The following is a 24226-nucleotide window of genomic DNA, read 5'->3' as shown; positions in this document are numbered from 1 at the left end:
CCTGGGTGCAGCCCAGTGTCCACCAGACTCCAGAGTTTGAAGCAACTGATTTAGACAGTTCCTGCCAGTTTAGTAGCTGCCTGGTGGAGGGACGGACTCCCAGAGCTCCCTATGGTCTCCATCCTACTTCTTTTAAGTTGCCTTTTTCTTGGATTGACACTCGCCCTGCCAGTTCTGGCTGGTTGCTCAAAGCTTCTGGAGGGGTGTGGAGCCCTGAAGCTTCCCATCCTGCCCTCTTCACCAGGGCAGTGCTCTATTACCATGTGGTCAAACCCAGTGAACGCTCATCGGTCCTATCTTGATGGACCTCTTGGTATAATTTGACACTGCAGCTCTCCGCCCTTGTCGTCCTCTCCTTTCTTGGAGATTGTTGCTAGGTTCTCATGTGTCAGGCCTTCTCCCCTGCTGAGTGCTTGCCCTGAGCGCTTACCGGGACTCGGCCCTTGCCCACCATCCACAGAGTTCCTGTGGCGCCTGTTTGCCACCTGCTCCTCAGCTTCTCCTTCCAGACCCTGGTTCTGAGCTCCTAACCTGGATGTCCGTCTGGTCAGCTGAGAATCTGACATGTGTCTCAGGTGGAACAGCTCCCACCCACAGCTCCTTGTTCCCCAGTGCCAGCTCTTTCCTCAGCCCTCTTTAAATGGACCAGCCCCTCGCTTGCTCCCACAGCACACTCGTCCATCACCCTTGCCTCCTCCTCTTCTTTCACCCCCATCTGGTATCGCCAAGACCTGTTGAGCCCTCCCCTAGAAGATCTCTTGAACCCACTTCTCTACTGCTCCCTCCTTGTCCCGGCACCTGCATGGTGAAGGGCCTTCTCCTGGTCTCTCAGCCCCCTCTCCAGCACCATTAGAACCATTCTCCATGTGGCGGCCAGACCAAATGTGAGGTAGTCTGTGTCCCTGCCCTGCTGCGGCTGCCCAGGGGCTTCCCGGTGCTCTAGGTATGCAGTGTGAGCCCTGTCCCTTCTCTGGACCCACCTCACCTCCCTGTCCACCAGGCTCCACTCACCTCACCCTTCATCCTTCCCATCTCCCACCCTCTGTCCTCCACATCACCCATCCTCTGCCCTCCCCCTGGGTGCGGCCCAGTGTCCCACCCTGCCCTTTGTCCTCCCCACCTCCTGCCCTCTGTCCTCTCCACCCCTGTCCTCTGTCTTTCCCACCTCCTGCCTTCTATGCTGGGACCCTGCCCCACCCCTTGCCCTCCGGCCACCCTGACTCCCTTTCATTTCTCAAACTTACCAAATTCTCTGCCACCTCAAAGGCCTTTACATGCCCACTTTCTCCCCCATTCCTTCTGCCTGGAGCACTCTTCTTCCTATTCCTCATCCTCCTTGAGACTTGGCTTAGCCTCCTCAGCAAGCCCTCCCTGACCATTTAGTGGAGGGAGGTGCTTACTTACTGTTCCCTGCTCGTTTCCTCCACAGCCCTGGCCACAGCTGGGGTCTGTGTCCTTGTAGGCTGTTCCCACTGGGAACCATTCCTGCCACCCAGCAGGTATATGGGAGCTGGGAAGGAGGGAGGGAGGCTCTGGGTGCTGCCGCACAGGCCGTCCTTTCCAGCAAGAGGCAGCCAGTGCCTCGGCAGGCCTGGGGAGCCATCGGCCATTGGCCTGGGACCCACCCTGCCCTTTGGGCCCCACTTCCCTCGTGATTTCTAAGAAAGGACGATGCGCCTCGACATCCATTTGTCTCCTTTTCGGCGGGTCCCTCTCATCTGCCTCTGCCCCTGTGGTGGCGGCAATGGCCTATAGAGGATGGCCAGGGCTGGTGTACAGGGTCCCCTGTCCTGCATGCTTGCTAGGGAACAGACCCTGCAGCTGTCTACCTTCCCCTTCAGCCTCTTCCCTCTGGAGCAGGAACCGGAGACCAGCAGGGCTGGGCAGGGCTGTCTGCTCTGTGTCATCTGCGGGAGGAAAGGGAGCCTCAGTCCTTGCCCCTGCCCTGTCCGCTGGCCCCAGGCCTCCAGTTCCCTCATGAAAGGGGGGCCATGGATTCAGGGGTCCTGGTGGCTCTTCCCGCCAGGAGCTCCTCTTCCGCAGCTGCTCTCCCTCTGAGAGTCAGCCGTGGCCGGGGGTCACTGTCCTCCAGCTGGACCCTCAGTGATCCCCATTGTTTTGATGGGGACACTGAGTCCCAGAAGGGGTGAGGGAGGGTCCTGCCTGGGTCCATGGGGGCCGAGGTGGGGCACGTACCGGGACTCCGGGTGCAATGTCCGGGGCCCAGGGCATGGAAGTGGGAGGCGGCTCTGAGTCCCTTCTTCGTCCTGCTGTGGTACCTCAGTCGAGCTTAGCCTCTGCACCTGTAAACTGGAGAGAATCCATCCTTCCTGATGGCATCGTGTTCAGGGGTCCCGGGCACGGGGAGCTGGCTCACCCCAACCTTGGGCTCAATCCTGCTTGGCTCGTGCTCTTTTTATGCCCTCGTGGGCTCTATGCTTGTCCTGTACCAGCCAGCTGGGGGATCCTTTTTGAGGAGAGTGACCACCTCTGCTGCATCCTGACTCCCCGAGCACCCGCTGGGTGTGGGCTAGGTCTGCACCCCAGGCCCAGGAGGAATCCTTCATGGCCTGTTTGTTAGGTTGGGGCTGGGCAGGTAGGAAGTGGTAGGAAGAATGGGAAGCAAGTAGTCTCCCTAGCACTTCCCCCCACCCCTCCGTCTCTCTCTCTCTCTCTCTCTGTCCCTCTTGTCTGTGCTGTACTGTGGGAAGGACGGGTGAGGGGTGCAGAGAGCTGCAGCTGAGTCTTGCTCCATTCCTGACTCACTGCAGGCCTCGGTCCGGCACCTTGGCCTCCCTGGACCCCGACGTTCCATCTGTAAACTAGTTTACTGGGTGCTGGGCTGTGGGCATCTTGGGTTCAGGCTGCTCTTGTCACTTCCTGGCTGAACTCTGGACTCCTGCAGCCCTCGGTGGCCACTGGGGACGAGGGACACGGGCAGGATCTGCTTCTGCATTGGGAGGTCTTTGGTCAGTGGCATGGGTTCAGGCATGTCCCTATACTGGTTGTCACACCCACCCTCTCCCTGCTTCTGTCCCGTGTCTGTGCAGGGCGCTGTCCCAGTGGCTGCCCCAGGGAGCGCGGCAGGCCATCTGTCTGTCAGCGCTGGCTCTGCCGTGCCTCTAACCTGCACTTCCCCCACAGTGCGGAAGACGTGGTGGTCCGTGTGCCAGGCAGTCAGCTCACACTGGGCTACCTGGAGGAGCATGGCTTCACCGAGCCCATCCTCGTCCCCAAGAAAGATGGGCTGGGCCTGGCTGTCCCGGCCCCCACCTTCTACGTCAGCGACGTTGAGAACTATGTGGGTAAGTACCTTCTCTCGGCTGTGGGGGCCCAGGGCCTGTTTTTAGACCCCCAGGCTAGGGTGGACTTGGGGACACAGCCCCAGAACGCTCTGCCTGCCTCCAAGGTTAGGGTGGGCGTGGCAGTCACTGCATTTGGGTTTCAGGGAGCAGAGCTAGGTATAATGGTCTGTGAAAGGTTCTCAGCCATGCTCAGGTCATGCTGAGAATTATACATGGCCTCCTGTCAAAATACTGTGTGACTGTGGCCAGCCCCTTCCCCTTTCAGGTCCTCTGGCTGCAGGCTGAGGTCTTGTCTTAGAGGTCTCTTGATTCTGCTAGCCATAAATAAATTCCACCACTGTTGGGTGTCCTACGACCCCTCATGCCCAGGGAGTCCTGGAGGCCTGTTCCCTCTTCCCCGAAGTTGGTGCCCATGTCCTGGCTGCCTCCAACTGGCATGTTCTGGAGCCTCCTGGCCCCTCAGCCTCTTAGCCCAGGGCCTGCCTTCTCTGGAGCTTAGTCATTCTGCATTTGTCTCGGTTCTACAAGCAAGTGATGCCTTTGGCAGTTCCCCATCTCGTGTCCCATTTCCAGCTGCTAGTGCTTTGGACACGCAAGATATTTCTAGGGTGTGTTAGGGGGTGGTCAGCAAGGCAGCCTGTCATGGAGAGAGACAGTGGCCAGATAGCCTGTGCTATGGTGCCCTCACTGTTGCTGGGGCTCCTCGTGCTCATGGGAGATGTCTGCACAGCCAGTGGGGGAGGAGGTAAAATCCTGAAAAGGAAAACATTCCGTCCAGCCCTGTGTTGCTTGTCTGACAGGTGAAGACACAGCTCTGGGTCCCTGCAGGCTTTGGCAAGGTGATTTACCAATCTAAGTTTGACTTTCTTCATCTGTCAACCCCATGCTGGGATGTGTTGATATTAAGAGTCTAGATAAGCTACTGGGCAAACAGTAGGCAGTCTGCACAGGAGCCATGAGTGTTCCAGAGACCCATCACTGTTGCCATCCCCATTTCAGCTGTAGATGGGTCCCCACCCCTTCTCTGGTGTGATTTGTCCTCCTCCAAAAACAGCTCTGGAGCAGAACAGAGCAGGGTTATCGACTTGCTGCAACAAGGGAGAGCAACACCACGGGGGATATAGGGCGTCTCAGATGAGGTGTTAGAAAGGGCTTTTCAAATACAGCTATTTTAGGTTATTTGTTTTTCTTAATCCTTTTTTTTGGTTTGAAATGTGGTTTTTTTGTTCTTTGTTTTTAAATTTTCCGATATATAAGGTTTAACAAAAAGAAAAAGAACAACTTGTTGCAGGATCTGGGCTGGAGTTAGGTGATTTGGGGGGCCTCTGAGGAAGTGAGGCTGTGCTCTCTCTTGGATGCCCTCAGCAAGTGGGGTAATTCTGTGTTTGGGTATCATAATGATGCTCATCCAGCAGGAAGGAAAGCTTGAGTGTGGTTCCAGCCATGGTTGGTAAAGAAGCAGTGGCCATGCACGTGAGCCATGATGGGGATGCTGGGTCCTTTGTTTGGCTTGTATAGTCCTTGCGTGGTCTGTTTTCAGATATGATAATGGAGGGTCTTTTTTTTGTCTTTCTCCATTGTGGTGGTCACAGACTGGCCTTGTCTAAGTTGGGGTCTGTGAGATGGCTGTCAGCAAGAAAACATGGAGGTCAGGCCCTGGCTGTCAGGGCTGCTTCTCCCTTTCTCACAGTAAGACTCACTTTTTCAGCTGGGCAGATGCCCATGTCCCCCAGGCCTGTGGCAGTAATGATGATGGCTAATATTTCTAGGAGACCTGTGAAGCACCTGGCAGTTTCCTGAGCTCTTCACACATGCAAACTGATGTCATCTTGGTCACAGACCTGGGGGTTGGGTCCCTGCTCTGCCCCTGAGGCTCTAGGCCCTGCAGCCACCAATGGCTGGGCCAGGTTGGCACGTGCTCCCCCCATCTCCACTACAGCTGGCTCTACGGTAGAGGGGAAGTCCTTACATCAGGGAAGAAGCGACTTGAGACTTTCAATTTTTACTTTCTTTTTCCTCTTAATTTTACTTTTTATTATGGAACTTTTCAAACAAGAAGGAGAGAAATAGGCAGTGAACCCCTTTGCACCCTCACCAGGAGCTGAGACCACTAGTTTCCTGCCATTTTGCTGCCTCCCCCACCTTTTATTTTCCCTTGGAGTATTTTAAAGCAGATCTCAGGTGCATACATCATTTCACCCATAAAAAATCTGGTACATATCTGTAGCAGACAGTTTTTAAAAAATATAATCACAATTCCATTATCACACTCTATGACATAATGATAATTTCATAATGTCATGTGAGTCCCAGCGTAATTCTTCCCAAGTGCCTCAAAAATATCTTTTTTGCATTTGGTTGTTTGAATCGGAATCCAAAGAAGAGCCACACATGCATTTGGACTTTATCTTTCTTAAGTCTCTTTTACTTACTGAACACCCCACTTTATTTTTAAAATACATATTTTTTTTAGAGTGGTTTTAGATTTACAGCAAAACTGCTCAGAAAGAACAGAGGGTCCCCAAATATCCCCCCTCCAACCCCTTCCCTCCCCCAATTATTAAACAGTCTCCTGTTATTAAGGTCTTGCATTAGTGGGGTGTATTCGTTACAATCGATGATCCAACATTGAGAAGTTATTAGTAACTAAAGCCCATAGTTTACGGTAGGGCTCACTCTTTGCACGTGTGGGTCTGTCGTTTTGACAGATGCCAAACGTCATGATCTAACATTGCGATTTCATGCAGAATAGTTTCACTGCCCTAAAAATGCCCTGTGTTCCCCTTCTCTTCCCTTTCCCTTTTTCCCTAAGCCCAGGGTAATATCTGATCTTTTTACCATATCCCACCTGCCCTTCTTCATTCCATTGATTCTTGGGAAAACAGGGTTTTCATTCCCACAGAATTTCTAACACTCCGGATTTGGTTCACGGCTTCCTTGTGGTGTCCTGGTATTTCTTGCAAACAGGCAGTTAGTGGCTTGGTTGGATTCATGTTCATTTTTTCAGGAAGAATTCCGTCACAGGGGTTGGGTGCTTCCTTCCACCAGGAGGCCCACAGGACCCTACCACCCTCTCTCAGTGATGTCAAGATGGGTCCCTGGGCCAGTGGCCCAGCCTCCCCTGTCCGCAGAGTCCCCATCAACCTTTCAGGTATCAGATAGAGCAGCCGTCAAGGATCCTTGCCAAAGGAGTGTCCTCTTCTAACATTCTTCTTATAAAAAGAACTTTCCCTCCTCTGTTACTCGGCTATTCTGAGCTTTCTGTCCTCAGTAGTTTTTACCCTGAACTTGTTTTCATCAGCTGCAGAAAATGCAAGATAAGTGCTTTTTCCTTTATTTACTAGTTTATCCCTTTTCAGAATAATGGGTAGGTGCCCTAGAATTACAGGGCTTTTATTTTTTTGAAAAATTTTAAGTGCATGACCCATGCATTATTTGGGACATACTTCATACCAAAAAAAACTGTTTGTTGTTGAGCTGAAATTCAAATTTATTGGACATCCTGGGTTTTTATTTGGTCATCTGGGGCCCCTACCTGAGGCCCAGTCTCATCACTGTACCTACATCAGGGGTTCTTGTGACAGTCGGAGGGAGGGAGGGTGTAAAATGCTTTGTCAGTGGAGAGAGCTGGAAGGTGGGACCCGGAGCCTGGGAGCCCAGCGGCTGCGAGTGTGCTCGCCCTGCCCGTGCGCACCTGCTCTCTGTGGTTGTCTGCGCACGTGACTGCCCCTTGGGCGGCCCCAGTGAGCTTGTACCGGGTGCAGCTCAGCGTCTCCCGCTGGCTTCCCCAGGACCCGAGCGCAGCGTGGACGTGACAGATGTCACCAAGCAGAAGGATTGCAAGATGAAGCTGAAGGAGTTTGTGGACTATTACTACAGCACCAACCGGAAGCGGGTCCTCAACGTCACCAACCTCGAGTTCTCTGACACCAGGTGAGTAGCTGTCCTCTGACCCTCAGGGTCCAGGCTGGTGGGGGGACCATGGGGTGCGGGGTGAATGGGGAGCAGGGCTGCTGTCGGGCTGCATCTGTCCTTGAGGAAACACATGCCAGGGGTCTCGGGGCGTGTCGAGGACTGCACAGGGGTACAGATTTATTTCTGCTGGTTCTCTTTTAAAGTGTAAACATTGTGATACATTGTGAAAAATTCAAAGAAAAATAAGGAGCATAAAACCGAATCCTCCTCTGGCCTGTTCCCCTAGCCGCTCCCCAGACAGGACCATCGTTAACAGAGCAGTCTGGTTTCTTCTAGAATTACACACACTAACACCCACTCACCAGTGCACTCACTGACACACTCACATCACTCTGTCTCACTCACACTTACCAACACACCCATGATACCAACAAACTCACTGACATGTTCATGACACATTCAGACACTGACTCATCACACTCACACCTTCATGGACCTGTCATATGACACACTGACACACATTTACAGAGACACTTACAAACATTCACACTCAGACACACCTATGGCAATACTCACCGACATATTCCCATATACTCCCACTCACTCTGACACATTCACCAACACACAAGTGCCACACTAAACACATTGAGACACTTAACATTCACACTCACTGGCATGCATATTTACAAACACAACAACATATCCATGGCACGTACACTCTGACACATTCACCAACACATTCATACTCACCGACATATTCACAGACTCCAGCACTCACGGCACATACTGATACACTCACTGACACATGACACTCCTACAAACTCCCACTCACTGACACTAACACACTAATTGACACATACTGGCACACTAGTACATTCACACACACGCACACGTACCCACATGACACACTCAGTGATGCACTTGCATGCTCACATGTCATTCTCACTGACACTGCCACCTTCACACACTCATGCAGACATTTACATACACATAATCACATTTACACATGCACAAGGCATACACACTCCCACACACCCCTATATCATATTGACACACATACTTAGGTGTGTACACTTATACACTTGCTAACACCCATACACACATTCCCACTCTCAAACTTACATGCACTCACTCACAGACAGACCTAAACACACTCAAACTCAAACTTTTAAGTTGTACCTTTAAGAAATGGGATTCATACCACATCATACCAGTTTCTTTGCAATCAACTTTTTGCCACTTCCCAGACTTGAGCCTCTTTCCTCTGGTTCAGGCCATCTGCACTGTTCACTCATGGAATTCAGGCTGTGTGGTCTCCTGGTCTTGGTTTATTTAGTCCTTGTTATCAGCACTGGTTAATTCTGAAAAGAAAAGGGTTGCTTTTTGGTATCAGCATCATGGTCCCTGCTGTTAGTAGGGCGTGTGGCCCTTCTGTGTCAAAGGTCAGTCAGATGTCAGGTTCTTATCCCCCTGATGAGGATATGTGCCTTGCTGTCACCAGCTTGGTGGTTTGCCCCTGGTACTGCTCTCTGCTTCCCCAGGACAACAGGCTCTGCCCTCATTACCTCTCACCTTTGACCTGCCCCTGCAACCTGCCCCAGCCCCAGGCCCCTCTTGCCCTGTCTCCGTCAATCCTTGCTGTACTCTGCTGATCGCTTGATAAAAGCCAGAGACACTCAATGGCTGGCAGTGATCCTTTCCACCTTGCATACTTCCCACAAGCACTTGACATAACAAAAAAGTTCCTGTGCAAAAGGGCAGGGAGGCAAAAAATAAGAGAGCTATCAAAACCCACAGTGAGTCACAACGAGATAATATACCTGGACATGGATTTTGTTTGAATGTCCTGGTAGTGATGGCAAAAAGGGAGATGGGATGAATTGTGGTGTTGGATGAGCTGCAAGCCTGTTGGCATGTTGGTGAGATGGATTTTCTCCAAGGCTGAGTTCTTAGGATTAACACGTGTTGCTTTGATACCAAAGAGCAGACTGGATCATGTCACCATGAATTTTATATGCTATGTTGCCTGGGAGAGGCAGATGTTTTAATGAAGAGGGGCTGTACCTGAGGCTGCTGGGGTTGGAGGGGACCAGGACCTGGGTTTTGATTTCTCACCATTTTGCCCGAGCTGACATGGTTTATGACCAATGATGGCTGTGATTTCTGGTGAGGAGGCTGAGATTTGCCAGTGTCCTTTTTGCATGAGGACGCTGAGACCTGATGACTTGGTCTCTCCACAGGTGTTGCTGACTCAGATGTTTTTAATGCAGTACTTGAGATTTTATCCAAGACAGTGGCATTTCATTGAATTAAAGATCCTTGGAGGTGGATTGGTGATTTGAGAGTGAATGGAGGTGGTAGTTGTGTACACCTTGCCGTGTGCTCTGGGGAGCAGCAGCTTTTGCTCCAGAGATGCTGGGAGGTGCTTGTGTTGTGCAGGAGAAACAGTATTCTCTTTCAGTGCAAATTGCCCCATCACAATCATGGAGGACAGCCTGGAAATGGCTGCTTTCTGCTTTACCTAGAAAGGATACATTCACTCTGGGGTGGCTTTTTACTCTTCTGAGCCCAGAGCCAGGCTCTCTAGGCTTCTCCTCACCTGATGTTCTATGCTCAGTAACCAGTGGCCAGCAGCCAGTGCTGTGGCCTGGCTCACTCCTTCCCTCCCGGAACCTCAGTCTCTTCATCTGTAAAGTAGGAGCAATGGCACCTGCTTCCCAGGCAGTGAAGTAAAGTGCAGAAAGGACTTCATAGAGTACTCTTCACATCCCGGGGCTTCCAAAACAGTGGTAACAGTTCCTGTCACCACTGACCATTGTCCCTCTCCCCACCACCAGAATGTCCAGCTTCGTGGAACCCCCTGACATTGTGAAAAAACTGTCTTGGGTAGAAAACTACTGGCCTGATGATGCTTTGCTGGCTAAGCCCAAAGTGACCAAGTACTGCCTGATCTGTGTGAAGGACAGCTACACCGACTTCCACATCGATTCAGGAGGTGCCTCTGCCTGGTACCATGTGCTCAAGGTGAGCCTCGGGACCTTGGGGCCTGCCCGGGCCCTCAGCAAGCCCATAGTCCAAGCACTAGATGTTCTGAAGAGCACATGTAATCTAAATGTCGTGGACCCTACAAGATGTTACCCCACAGGAGGGACTGGGTGGCATTTCGGGCACTGGGGAAGCCGGGGAGACCTTTCTGGGTGGAGGGGTGGAGGTGCCTCCCCAGATTGGAGAGGAACATGCCATGTTTCCTTTGTCTAGTGAGACAGAGGCACCCGAGATGATTTACCCTCTTGAGTAATGGCCAAGTGCCCAGTGGCTTGTACAGCTGGAGTCCAGGGAAGGGGGGAGGGTATTGGGCAGACTTCCTGGAAGTGGGGACAAGGTTTTATTCCCCCCTGGGGCATGCAAGAGTCACAGCCAGGAAGTGTGGGGTGGGGGCTAGAGGAGCCAGCCAGTTGGGGATGCTGGGGACATTTGAGAGTCAGGGGAGAGCTGGGAGGCTCATCACTGGGGCAAAAGTAGGGAGGCCAGAAGAAAAAACGTGATGTAAATAGCAATAGGGTGGAAAAAAACTGGGGGGGGAGCCAAAGTCGGGGGTTCAACCAGCCCCAAACTGGTTTTCTCCAGAATAGATTGTGCATGAGCTGGGGGCTCGGTTTCTGATCCTGGCTCTGCAAGGCTCTGAGCAGGTCACTGTGGCCACCCTCTGGGGCCCGTCTCACTGGGTGATGTCTCATTGTTGTGAGGCTGTAGAGCCTGCTGGGTCCTGGCACATGCTGCCTGGGAAGCAGTGACCATCCTTAACCCAGACCAAGATCCAATAGTTTCAAAGAGTGGGGCTGCTTTTAACTCCCTTAGTTACATTCTTCATTTACCCCTTTGGGACACATGTCCATTTGGAGTGCTGCAGAAATGTGGGTATGTGTTATTATGGGGTGTTTCCCAGTTCCTGCTGGGAGGGTCACGTATACCTAGAATCCTTCTAGCATCCACACTTCTGAATTCCAAAGCACAAGGGGGTACAAGGTTGCAGGAAAGGGATGATGGGCCTGGACTGGGACTATTTTTCAAGCCAGGACCCATCATCAGTTACCTCCCCAGCATCCCCAGGATGTGGGCTGGGTGGTTGGGGCTTTGCCCCTCCCAACATCCCTGAGACATGGGGGCTCTACCCTCACAGCATCCCCAGGCCATGGGGGACTCTGCCTCTCCCAGCATCCCCGGGACGCGGGCACTGCTAATGGCCTCTTGTTGGTAGGGCGAGAAGATCTTCTATCTCATCAAGCCAGCCTCGGCCAACATCTCCCTGTATGAACGCTGGCAATCAGCCTCCAACCACAGTGAGATGTTCTTTGCCGACCAGGTGGACAAATGCTACAAGTGCACCATCAAACAGGGCCAGACGCTCTTCATCCCGTCAGGTGAGCCTGGGTGACCCCAGGGGCCCCAGGGCCCGGGTGTCCTGCCTCACAGTCCTGTGCTGCTCCTGGGAGGTGAAGCCAGCAGGAGGGAGCCCTGTGGAGGAGGGGAAGGTGGGGCCACTGCCAAGAGCAAACCCAGAGAGCTCCCTGATGGCCATGGGAGCAGCACCCAGAGCTACTGGCAGGGCCTTTGCCACTTCCCCACCCCAGATTATGTTGAAGTAAATTCTAGACATATTGTTTCATCTATAAATATTTCACTTTCCATCTCTAAAATACTTTCTTTAAGTAACACAATTATAATACTGTTGTCACCCTTTTAAAAAGTTAATAATAATCCTTTTGTATCATCAAATATCCAGTCGATGTTCAGATTTTCTAATTGGAATCATATGGACATGTAATTTTTGTGTTTTAAATTAGATCCAAATGAGGTCCTCACATTTGGATTGATTTATGTGCCTCAGATTCATTCATAATCCTTAGACTCCCTCTCTCCTCTCTCTCTTCCTCCCTCCTTGCTTCCCCCCTTTCCTTCCTCCCTCTGTTTCTCTTCCTTTTTCTACCTCACTCCTTCCTTCCCTCCCTCCCTCCCACCCTTTCTTCCCTCACAATCACAGTCTATTTCTTGAGGACCTGTGGGTGGGAGGGGGGTGGTTCCTGAGTCTGGGCTCCAGGTTCCTTCTCTGAGGATAACCATGGACTGAGTCTCAGCACTCCTGGGAGATGGAGTAGCCTTGCCTTGTTTTCCTTCCTCCCCCTGTGTGTGGAGACCAGGGATGTCAGGCTCTCAGTGCTGTCTTCCTGTGTCTTTGAACAAGTCCCCTCACCTCTCTGGGTCTCAGTTTCCTGTCTGTACCATACAGGGCCTGGATTTAACTGTCCATGCCTATTCAGGCACAGCCTCTCCTTCCTAGAGGGCCATCCCACCCACTTTACAGGGCAGGGACCCCCAGGAGCATTCTGGGCAGCAGGTGCAGTAGCAGGGGCAGGTAAAGTCCTCGAAGCCCCGGGCTGGAGGTGCTCTGTGCCCACCAGTCTGCTGGAGGTGCTGGGTCTGCTCCTGAGCCAGAGTTGGTGTTGGTGGGGAGCGACCTGTCCTGGGCTCTGTCACTACCAGGCCCTCAGGACCTTCCCATGGGACCTTCCCTGGTGCCCATGCTGCAGGGTGTGCTCAGGCTGCCTGGGGTCATAGTGAAGGGCTAGCTACATCTCTGTTTGTCTCTCCCAGGCTGGATCTACGCCACACTCACCCCTGTGGACTGCCTGGCCTTTGCAGGACATTTCCTCCACAGCCTGAGCGTGGAGATGCAGATGAGGTATGGCCCCTCCACACAGCACCACCCCTGGGCTCAGTGGGCAGGGCTTCCCAGGCTGTGCTGTGCCTTTCCCTGTCCCCGGGCTCTGCAGGCAGGGTCTCCTCCTCTGTGTTGTGCCATCCCAGGCTCTGAGAGCAGGGTTTCAGTTTTCTCATACTGTGCAGTGCCATCCTGGTCTTGGAGAGCAGAGTTTCCCACACTGTGCTGTGCCATCCTGGGGCTGTGCAGGCAGAGTTTCCCACATTATGCTGTGCCATCCCTTGGCTTTGCAGGCAAGGTTTACCATGCTGTGCCATCCTGATCTCTGAGACCAGGCTTTCCCACACTGTGTTGTGCCATCCTGGGTTCGGAGAGCAGGATTTCCCACATTGTGCTGTGCCTTTCCCAGGCTCTGAGAGCAGGATTTCCTACACTGTGCTGTGCCTTTCCCGGGCTCTGAGAGCAGGATTTCCCACACGTGCTGTGCCATCCCGGGCTCTGAGAGCAGGCTTTCCCACACTGTGCTGTGCCTTTCTGATCTCTGAGAGCAGGCTTTCCCACACTATGCTGTGCCATCCCGGGCTCTGAGAGCAGGCTTTCCCACACTGTACTGTTCCATCCCGGGGCTCTGCAGGCAGTTTCCTGCACTGTACTGTGCCATCCTGGTCTCTGAGAGCAGGGTTTCCCACACTGTGCTGTGCCTTTCCCAGGCTCTGAGAGCAGGATTTCCCACACTGTGCTGTGCCATCCTGGGGCTCTGCAGGCAGAGTTTCCCACATTGTGCTGTGCCATCCCTGGGCTTTGCAGGCAAGATTTCCCATGCTGTGCCATCCTGATCTCTGAGAGCAGGGTTTCCCACACTGTGCTGTGCCGTCCTGGTCTCTTGAGGGCAGGGTTTCCCACACTGTGCTGTGCCATCCCTGTGCTCTGCAGGCAGGGTTTCTCATGCTGTGCTTTGCCGTCCTGGTCTCTGAGAGCAGGGTTTCCCACACTGTGCCGTGCCATCCTGGGCTCTGTGGGCAGTTTCCCATTGTGTGCTGTGCCATCCCTGGGCTCTCCAGGCAGGGTCTACCTACACCATGCTGCACCATCACTGGGCTCTTTGAGGGCCTTTCCCCCCATGGGTCAGTATGATGATACTTTCACCTACATCCCAGCTCTGCCCACTTTTGGGGGGGCCTTGGGTGAGGCCTGTTGAACTCACTGGGTCTCAGTGGCCATGTAGATGAAAGGTGGAGTCTCCATGAGCCTAAGGCCTGTCTTGGCCATTTTGATAGGAATGGAGGCTGGGAAACAGGTGACCCTTTGGTGGATTTTGGGTACATTAGAGGAGGGCACATCCTTTTTCCTTGCCACTAACCCTTCTTCTCTAGTGACCACGGTCGTGGTCTTGTGTGAGCCTGAAGCAGGCAGCTCCTGCCAACGTCCAGCTTCACCCCCCAGGACAGTCTCGCTGCTGTGGACCCTGGTCCACCTCTGCAGGACCCCAGTGGGGGAGCCCGGGGTCAAGTGGCCTTGAGGTGGGTTACTCTCTGCACACTACTGGCCCTCATTGCACTAAAGTGTTCTCTCCTGTGGCTTACAGAGCTTATGAAGTGGAAAGAAGGTTGAAACTTGGCAGCCTGACTCAGTTTCCAAACTTCGAAACGGCCTGTTGGTACATGGGGAAGCATCTGCTCGAGGCATTCAGAGGTACCGGTTGCCCTATATGTGATGGTCTGAGCCCATGGTTCTCCATTGGGAGTAGGGGCTGGGGGGCTGTTTCCTTCAGGTGAAAGCCAGGGATGCCAGGGCACCCGGGCAGTGGGATGGGGACACATCCCCTTGGTCTGAGGCTGCCTTCATGTGACCTTGAACAGGCCCCCTCACCTCCCAGAGCCTCAGTTTCCCTATCTGTATGATGCAAGGGCTGGATTGAATCAGCTGTGACTGCTCAAGCATGGCCCGGAGGCCTACCTGGAGGGGCCATTTGGTAGTTTAGGAAGAGCATTGGGCTGAATGATAAGAGAGGCAAGTGTGAATTCTTCTTTGTGCCTGTGGCCTTGATGCAATTATTCATAAACCCCGTGCACTCCCAAAATGCCTCTGAAGATAGTGAGAGATTTTGGATCTGCCCTGATTCTGTATCAGCCAGCCAAGTGACCCTCTCGCTGACCCCACCATGAAGTGGGAGTGTATGTGCATGTACATGCGTATGGCATGTGTGTGTGTGTATTTGTGTATGTGTGCGTATCTAGGTATGCAAGTGTGTGTGTGTGTGTGTGCACTTGTGTGGTTGTGTATATAAGTGTGAGCACGTGTCCATGTGTGCATGTATTTGGGCATGTGTTTGCGTCAGTGCATCTGTGTACATATAAGTATGTGTGTATGGTGCATCTGTGTGCAAGTGCATATGTGAGTGTGTGACTTGTCTGTGCATGTGCACACCTGGGCACATGTGAGTCTCTGTGTGAGAGTCTGGGACTCCCTGTGGCTAGCAGGGGAGGAGGTGGCAAGTGGGATGTGGGCTCCTTGCTTTGTCCTGCCCCCTTGGGCACCCCCTGGCCAGCCTCTTGGCTGCGTCCCAGCCCCATGCCCTGCTGAGCACTCTTTTGGGGACCAGAGCACTTGCCAAACTTCCAGGGTCCTTATGAGGGAATCTGGCTAGAGGATTTTTGCTTTTCTTTATCATTTCTTTCTTTGTAGTGTTGGCCTTCCCAGGAAGTTGCTTCCTTTCTGATAAAAGTCGCAAAGGGATAATTTTATTAGGAACCTTTTGCGCTTTGGCTATAGTTTGAGCTGAGAAGGCTGAAAACATTGTTTCATCTCTGCTAACCGGGTTTCAATTAAATTCATTAACTGCCCCCCAGAATGAGAAGCCCCAAGTCAGGCCCTGGCAGAGGGAGTGAGAGCCCAGGAGGGGGGCTGGCACTGCCTGGGGGTGCCCATGCCCAGCAGTGGTCAGGGGTATGGGACTGGGCAGCTGGGCAGAGGGTCAAGGTCCCACTGTGGAGTTGAATCCCATGGTGACGACAGTCTGGCTGGGCCGACCCCCTGGGCCTGGGCCCCTCCTTGGCAGGGGGCATGACACTAGTTCCTGCTTCGAAGGCCACAGGGGTGCCCCGAGCTGCTGTCCTCTCCATGGATGGCTGCTGGGCACAGCAGGCCACAGGCATGTCCTGGGTTGGACCCTCCCAGATTCCATGAGGAACCGTTGGCAGTTGGGGAGGCTGCTGCTGGCAGAGGCCCCTGGAAGTTCCTGAACACTGGGGGATGCCCCCTGGGCTAGGGGTTGGCTGCTCAGCTAGGGCTATGCGGCTGGCAGGGCCCCCCTGAGCTAATCCTCTCCTTCCCCACCCGCTCCAGGTTCTCACAAATCTGGGAAGCAGCTGCCGCCTCATTTAGTCCAAGGAGCTAAAATTCTCAATGGTGCTTTCAGATCATGGACTAAAAAACAGGTGGGAAAGGATCTCGTGCAGGATCGTGGGGCCAAGAACGGGGTGACCAGGTGGGAAAGAAAATGCCAGAGTCTGGAGGAGGGAATGTCTGAGGGCTTGTTTTCTTGCCCATGAGGAATGTCACGGGGTGCAGGCAAGTGTCACCTGGCATGAGCTGGGCCAGAATGTGACCCAGCCTAAGTCAGACATCTGCCTCAGTGCTACCCTATCATCCTGCCACTGACCTGCCCTGAGGGATTGTCGGACACAGACGAGAGCGCCCTCCCTCCCAGGGCAGCGGGCTGAGAGGGTGGAAGCAGGTGAACACCCCAGGGTGGCTGCAGGAGTTGGGGAAGGAAGGTGAGCCAGCATGAGGCCAGGAGGGAGGAAGCCTGATCCGAAGGTGGGGGAAAGACTGCCAGGTGTGGACACAGAAAGGCCTGGAGAGGCCAGGGAGATGGTAGTGTGGGACTCTGTGGGAGTGTACCTAGTGACTGGATCCTTGGACAGGGCCAGCTGGGAGCTGCCCTTGGCCCCAGGCCTTGGCTTGCAGCAGCTCAAAGGTTGCTTGCTGTGACCCTGAGCAGGCCCTTCCCTGTCTGTTCTGTCTTCTCCCACTCACTGATGTCCCTTCTCCCTTAGCCACAGAGCCATCCTTGGGGCACGCAGAAGCTGCTTTTCCTATGGGACAGCCTCTGGGGACGCAGGCTTTTTATTTTCTTTAGCCTTGGTTTTGGGTCGTTGCTACCAGAGCAGGGACACAGGGGCTCTCAGCCTTGGCTCCCTCTGGGACAGTGTTCCATGCCCTAGGGGGCTGGCCTCCAGGTATGGGGACCTCACACACGGAAATGCCCGGCTGCCATTTCTGCCTCTCAGAAGTGTTGTTGTGGGGAGTTGGGGAGAGGCAGGTGTCCTCTCAGGGACCCTAGGGAGGCCCCCATTTCTCTCCCAGTCCTGGGGCCTGGAGCGGGCCAGGGTGACCCTCCATCTCATCTCGGCCCTGTGGCTGGGGAAGTTGAGCTGGTGCCCAGGAAGAGAGACGGGACCTAAATCCCCCTGGGCAGACTCAGGTGGTGGCCTCAGGCAAGGCTCGTCCCCTCTGGGACTCAGTTTCTCTGCCTGGAGAGTCGGGATCACATAGTACCCTCTAGGGAACATTGTCTGGCTGGAGAGGGGTAACTGCCCCCAGCCTTGAGCCTGTCTTCATGGCCTGTGAGTCCTGGGTCAGCTGAGCTGGGACACAGGCAGGTGTTCATGTTGTTCCAGCCTTGGGGGGATGCCAGGGAGTTAGGAACCCCTGGGCCAGAGCCTGAGCAGCCGACTGTATGGCAGAAGTGAGGCTGTGGGGTGGAGGTGGTGGGGTAGGCCCAGGAGAGGGCTAGGCTGAGCCCCTGAGCAAACTCTGAGCTCCTCTGTGCAGGGCCCCACTCTGACTGGGAGGGCCCAGGAGCACCCAGGCTCCGGTCCAGCCCCCCTCACCAGCAGTGTGAGCGCTCTTCCCCAGAGAACATGGGGAGGGGCTCGGCAGGGGTCAGTGTGTCCGAGGGCTCCACCCCTGCCTTGAGAAGGAGGATCCAGCCGCGGTGAGCTCAACCCAGCCTTGGCCCGACTGCAGCCCCCACAGGACCAGTGTCCAAGGCCCTGCAGCCTGGGTGCCTGCTAAAGGGTGGCTGAGAACACAGGTCCTGGGCCAGATCCCACCAGGGGGATCCCAGCAGCCCCCTCACCGGCTGCATGACCTCGGCAAGTCACACAGCCTTTCTGTGCCTCCACTCTCTCATGCGCCAAGCGTGAAAGGAGACTCCACTCATAGGGCAGTTTGAGGGTACATGGGTGTGTGCTGGGAGGCCTCAGGACGGGGCCTGGTCATCAGGATGTGTTGGCCACTTCACAAGGGTTCCCATGGTAGGCAGGTGTGCCAGAGTCCATGGGGCGCTACCCCATGGGCCGGACAGAAGAAAACCAAAGGTCAGGGCCCAAGCTTCATGGAGGGATCCCCAGCCCTGTCAGTGGGGGGAGGGAGTGTGTGGCCAGGGCTCCCTGACCCCACACCCACTCCCTGACCCCTCACCATTCAACCCCACACCCTTGTCTTGATCCCGTGCCCTCTCACTGACCCCACACCCACTCCCTGACCCCTCACCGTTCAACTCCACACCCTTGCCTTGACCCCATGCCCTCTCCCTGACCTTGCACCCAGTTGCTGACCATGTACCGATTATGCAACCACTCACCAACCCCTTGCTGCTCCCTGATCCTCACCCACTTGCTGACCCTGTGTCCACTCCCTGACCCCTTGCTTGCTTGCTGTGTTTCAGGCTTTGGCAGAGCACGAGGATGAGCTCCCGGAGCACTTCAAGCCTGCACAGCTCATCAAAGACCTTGCCAAAGAGATCAGGCTCAGCGAGGTGGGCCCTTCGCCCAGGGCAGCCTGGTCCCCAGGCTGGAAGGGAGTCTGTCTGTCTGTCTTTCTCTGGGCCTGTCCCAAAGCTCCTGGGAATGCCCACAGTTTCCCCGCACTCCTGGCAGGGTGGGCGGGTTGGGTCTTTGTCTGCTGGCCTCTTGTCTATTTGGCATGGGCACTGAGGGTTGAAGGTGGACAGGGGTCTCCTCTTCAGCATCTGTGTGTGGGGAGGGCCCAGATTTTAGATCCTCAAGCCCCTCTGCCTGTGACGAGGCCCCTCCGGGCCGTGGTGGGGCCCAGCGGTGGACGGATGTGAAGGGACAGGTGTGGATGGGGCCAGGGAGTACAAGGGCTGGGCAGGTGTTGGGGCCAGAGGTGCCAACCACTACCGTCCTCACCCAGAACGCCTCTAAGGCCGTCCGGCCAGATGTGAGTGCAGCCGTGTCCTCCGACGAGATCTGTGATGTGGACAGGGAGCGGGAAGAGCCTCCCTCGCCCCTCGAAGCCACCCCGCCTCGGTCTGTCCTGGAAAAGGTGTCTAAAAAAAAGACCCCCAAAACTGTGAAGATGCCCAAGCCATCTAAAATTCCCAAGCCCCCCAAGCCCCCGAAACCCCCCAAAACGCTGAAGATCAAGGACGGGGGCAAGAAGAAAGGGAAGAAGTACAAGGAGACGGCCTCGCCCACCATCCCCAACCTGGACCTGCTCGAGGCCCACACGAAGGAGGCGCTGACCAAAATGGAGACGCCCAAGAAGGGCAAGGTGGGTGCCAGGCCCCCCCCCCCCACCTCCCCCTTCCCTTCCTCCCTTCTTCAGCCTTCAGTGCTCATTGGTACCTCCCTGCTGCCCGGCCTATGGGGACAGAGCTGAGAGGCCGTGACCTTGTCCTCCAGCTCATGCTGGACGGGGTAGGGGCCCCTGGGGCAGCTCTCTGGAGCACAGGCTGTGGGGTGGGGGGTCCTAGGGGAGGGCTGCAGGGCAGTCTGCCCAGCAAACACACTTTGCTGCCTTCTGCGGCCACAGTCGTGCTGTGTTGAGGCCCAGGCCGGGGGTGGCCATCTCTGTTCCCAGTGAGCTTGCAGTGCAGCGGGCAGCTGTGGGTGGAGGGCATGTGGGGACTCCAGCCCAGCGTGGCCATGGCATGGTCAAGACAGAGCAGGCAGGGCAGCCTTCAGGGGACACACCAACTGGGTCTTCACAGCCAGCTAGGAGGAAGCAGGGGGCAAAAACCCATGTGTCTGCAGAAGAGGCACTGAGCTGAGACCAGACGGGAGGGCCAGAGGCCCTAGGCAGAGAGGGCTGGGAGTGTGCGGGGCAGGCAGCGGGGCAGGCAGGAGAGCGGCCTGTGGGGCGGGGTCCTCTCCTCTGGGCAGGGGACAGCCTTCTGTTGGGATTGGCACACCAGAGCTAGCCCTTGGGGTAGTAAAAGGTGGGGCCTGGCCCTGAGGAGCCAGCCTGTGAGTGCAGGTTCTTAAATCTGGGCTTTGGAGTCATGGAGCCCCTCAGACTAAGCCCCGTTGACTGTGAGCTCCAGTCAGAGGGGCTGTGACCCACTCCCCAGCAGCCGGTGACCCACCCAGAAAAGCCTGGAGAACTACCAGAGGTGATGAAAGAATGCATGTGGACATGCATGAACAGATGAAGTGCACACCTCTGTGTTGGGGGAGGCCAGTGTGGCCGGGGGCTCCCTGTCCTGTGGGTCATAGATGGCTCAGATGGTGCTGACGAGATCCCCTCCCTCCCCGGGTCTCGGCTCTGGCTCACAGCTGCTTGTCTTCTAGGCTCCAAAGAGCGTTCTGAGCATGCCCAATAAGGACCCGGTTAATAAGCAAAACGACGTGGAGAGGCTGGAAATCCGCGAGCAAACCAAGAGCAAGTCAGAGGCCAAGTGGAAGTACAAGGTGAGGTTTGCATGTGCATGTATGTGCACATGTGTGCATGAATGTGTATGTGTGCACGGAGGAGCCCACACTGGTGAATGGGGTGCATTTGTGAGACAGGACAGGTGTGTATGGGTGCGTGGGTGTTTAAGGGTGACTTCGTGAATGGATGTTTGTGGGGCTGAGTGTGAGAGGCAGTGTGCACCTAGGATGTTAGGTGTGTGTACAAGTGGGGGGGTGGGTGTGTAAGCTGGTACGTGTGCATGTGCCAAGGGCCCCATGGGGTGGTGCGGCTTGCCTGTGGGGGTCTGTGAGTGTGGGCAGAGTGTGAGGTGGGGGTGCTGGGGGCCCTCAGGGCCACCCTCCTGTTTCTGTCCTCTGGTGGGGGCGGCCTGAGCACAGCACACTTTAAGAACATCCGCGAGTGGCGCTGCTTTTAAGTTGATGGCAGTTCTTAAACCTCTGCCTCCTGGGGGCTGTTTTGGACACTGGGCCAGTGCAGAGGTGCACTGCCCAGGCAGGGGTGCACGTGTCAGCCCCCTGGAGCTGTGGGTGCCTTTCCCAAGGCGTGCTCTGGCCAGCTGAGGTCCGAGGAGGGAGGCTGACCACAGCAGGACCCTGTGAGGTTCCCCAGCCCAGCGCCTCTGCCCTCCGACAGTGACTTCCTGCTCTCCCCTGAGCCCCAACCCGGCCCCCACCCCAGCTCTCTTCTGTGTGGGGCTTGTGATGCTCCTGGTTTTGATTCTCAGAACAGCAAACCGGACTCCTTACTGAAAATGGAGGAGGAGCAGAAGTTGGAAAAGTCTCCGCTGTCAGGAAACAAGGACAACAAATTTTCATTTTCCTTCTCTAACAAGAAACTCTTGGGGTATGTAAATGCTTGTGCTAGGAAGGGTTGATGCACACAGCACACACACACTACACTGTATACACACCACGCCACACACCCCACCACCACATCACATCAGACACACCACACCACACCACATGCCACACTGTATATAGCAAACCCTCACACCCATGGGTAGCATCCCTGGCTGATACTTCCCTAAGGAGAAGCTTTCTGAATGAGCACCCCCACTCTGTACCAGCACACAGTCCCTGGATGTCAGCCCTGTGCTGGGCACATGTATCCTCCTGGGGCCACAGATCGAGGCCGACACGTCCCCTGCCCTCAAAAAAACCGAGTCCGAGAGGTATGGACACATGGAAGCAGACGGGCTGCAGTGGGAGTCTGTAGGGAAGTGGTGGGTGTTCCCTGGTTCCCGCTGACTTCTGCCTTATTCTGGTTTCTGGCTTCCGGCTGAGCCTGAATTTCCTTTGCTTACAATGATTCTAGTCACACGGAGTAAGACCTGCTTTGATTCAATTTTTTTTTTTTTCATGTAAAAACTTCCGTGTATTTGTACAGTTAACCACCGTGATCAACCACTCTAGGTTTTGCTGAGTTACGCAGTCCCATGACATACATGACCTTAGTCTTTCTCTTTCAACCATACTCACACTCATCTTTGTTAATTGCACTTACGTTATTGTGTTCCCATCACCTAGTATTGTGCTGTCCATTTCCAAAGTGGGTTTAAATTTTAATTATCTATTCATAACTGGACTTTGGTCAAGTTACTTCTCTGAGCCTCAATTTTTTTTTTTTTTTTTTTTTAAATTTGGAATTGTGCCCAAATTTTTGTGAAGTTAAACCAAATGGTATATGTGGTGGGCAAACACACTGTATGCATTCAATCAGTTTTAACTATTTTCAACAGTGATGAGCTCTCCCTATTTCATCTCTGGTCTTCTCTTGTCTTAGAGTGTCTGATAATGGTATTAATTAAATATTTAATGATACAGTTCTTTTGTTTCTTGTCCTTGTAAACAGTTGGCTTGGAGATATCACTGTTGATTTAGAGAGATTTCCCCAGCCCTGGTTGGCCCTTTAAGCTCTAGTTGGAGGAGTTTTGCTGGAGTCTGAGGGTGGTAAGAGTAGTGAAATAGTGGTGTGCTATACATATAGACCCATGGATTGAATAATCATCTCTATATTCCAGGGACTATATTAGGAGCTGAGCATATACCCATAACATCAACATGGTCTTGCCTCTTTTTTTTTTTTTTTTTTTTTTTAATTAAATTCAGTTTTATTGAAATACATTCACACACCATACAATCATCCGTGATATACAATCCACTGTCCACAGTATGATAACATAGTTATGCGTTCATCACCACAATCTATCTCTGAACATTTTCCTTACATCAGAAAGAACCAGAACAAGAATAAAAAATAAAAGTGAAAAAAGAACACCCAAATCATCCCCCCATCCCACCCCATTTGTCCTTTAGTTTTTATCCCCATTCCTCCATTCATCCATACACTAGATAAAGGGGGTGTGATCCACAAGGACTTCACAATCACACTGTCACCCCTTGTAATCTACATTATTATATAATTGTCTTCAGGAGTCCAGACTGCTGGGTTGGAGTTTGGTAGTTTCAGGTATTTACTTCTAGCTGTTCCAATACATTAAAGCCTAAGAGGTGTTATTTATATAGTGCATAAGAATGTCCACCAGAGTGACCTCTCGACTCCATTTGAAATCTCTCAGCCACTGAAACTATTTTGTCTCATTTTGCATCCCCCTTTTGGTCAAGAAGATACTCTCAGTCCCACGATGCTGGGTCCGCATTCATCCCCGGGAGTCATACTCTGCATTGCCAGGGAGATTTACACCCCTGGGAGTTGGGTCCCACGTAGAGGGGAGGGCAGCGAGTTCACCTGTTGAGATGGCTCAGTTAGAGAGAGAGAGGGCCACATCTGAGCAACAAAGAGGTACTCAGGGGGAGACTCTTAGGCACCATTACATACAACTTTAGACTCTCCTTTGTGGTAATGAGCTTCATAAGGGCAAGTCCCATGCTCAAGGGCACAGCACATCAAACCGCCAGTCCCAATGTTTGTGACAACATCAACACCAGTCCAGGTGAGGATGTCCAACACATCCGTACCTTCCCCCAGATCCTCGGGGCTGGGAAGGGGGAGGCTGTAAATATATTTTTTATTATCTGCCCAAATTACTCTAGGATGTGTCACTATTTCACTCCAGCCTATACTAACCTACCGTATGTCACTTCCTATTCAAAGTTCATGCAATTGTGGTGTTTGAACAAATTGACTGTAGAGTTGTACCGTTTAGAAAATTTAGATCCTGTACCAAATAGATATCTATTCCCTTGGTCTTATGTGAAAGTTGAAGTTTTAAAACGCAATCAGTTTCAACCTTTACCCTTTGGCCTGGCTTGCCCTGGTCTTAACCACACCTGCTTCATTCATATCACTAATTGAAGTCTGCGCTCTTTTTCAGCTTTTTTTTTTGACAGTGGCTGTGTGCACTAATACTGACATTCATATCTGCCGAGCTCTAGCTCTGAGTTTCAGGTGTCTCAGAGATATGCATTGTTCCAGAGACCAATCAGGTTATATGCTAGGGGATCAGCATCTCAAAGTTTAGAGATAGGCCTTATAATTCACGGATAGAGTTAACTGCTGTAAGAGCTTACAATCTAGGGACTATTACAATTATTGTGTCCAC

The 24226-nt window shown here is 53.6% G+C and overlaps 1 protein-coding gene across 1 annotated transcript in view; it reads left to right on the top strand.

Moving 5' to 3' along the window:
• The window catches only part of PHF2 (PHD finger protein 2), a 133954-nt gene that overhangs the window by 90964 nt on the left and 18764 nt on the right, over positions 1-24226 (top strand). Inside the window, exons 4-14 of the mRNA XM_037850996.1 lie at positions 3145-3305; positions 7097-7238; positions 10058-10244; positions 11479-11641; positions 12873-12960; positions 14525-14631; positions 16285-16376; positions 18674-18763; positions 19162-19521; positions 20541-20660; positions 21389-21507. Of these exons, the coding sequence (XP_037706924.1) occupies positions 3145-3305; positions 7097-7238; positions 10058-10244; positions 11479-11641; positions 12873-12960; positions 14525-14631; positions 16285-16376; positions 18674-18763; positions 19162-19521; positions 20541-20660; positions 21389-21507 (1629 nt within the window). The remainder of the gene's footprint in view (positions 1-3144; positions 3306-7096; positions 7239-10057; positions 10245-11478; positions 11642-12872; positions 12961-14524; positions 14632-16284; positions 16377-18673; positions 18764-19161; positions 19522-20540; positions 20661-21388; positions 21508-24226) is intronic.

The sequence above is a fragment of the Choloepus didactylus genome, chromosome 10, assembly GCF_015220235.1.
Source record: "Choloepus didactylus isolate mChoDid1 chromosome 10, mChoDid1.pri, whole genome shotgun sequence".
Taxonomy (NCBI): Eukaryota; Metazoa; Chordata; class Mammalia; order Pilosa; family Megalonychidae; genus Choloepus; species Choloepus didactylus.
The sequence above is the reverse complement of the archived record's forward strand: the minus strand, read 5'-3'. Positions and strand labels throughout refer to the sequence as shown.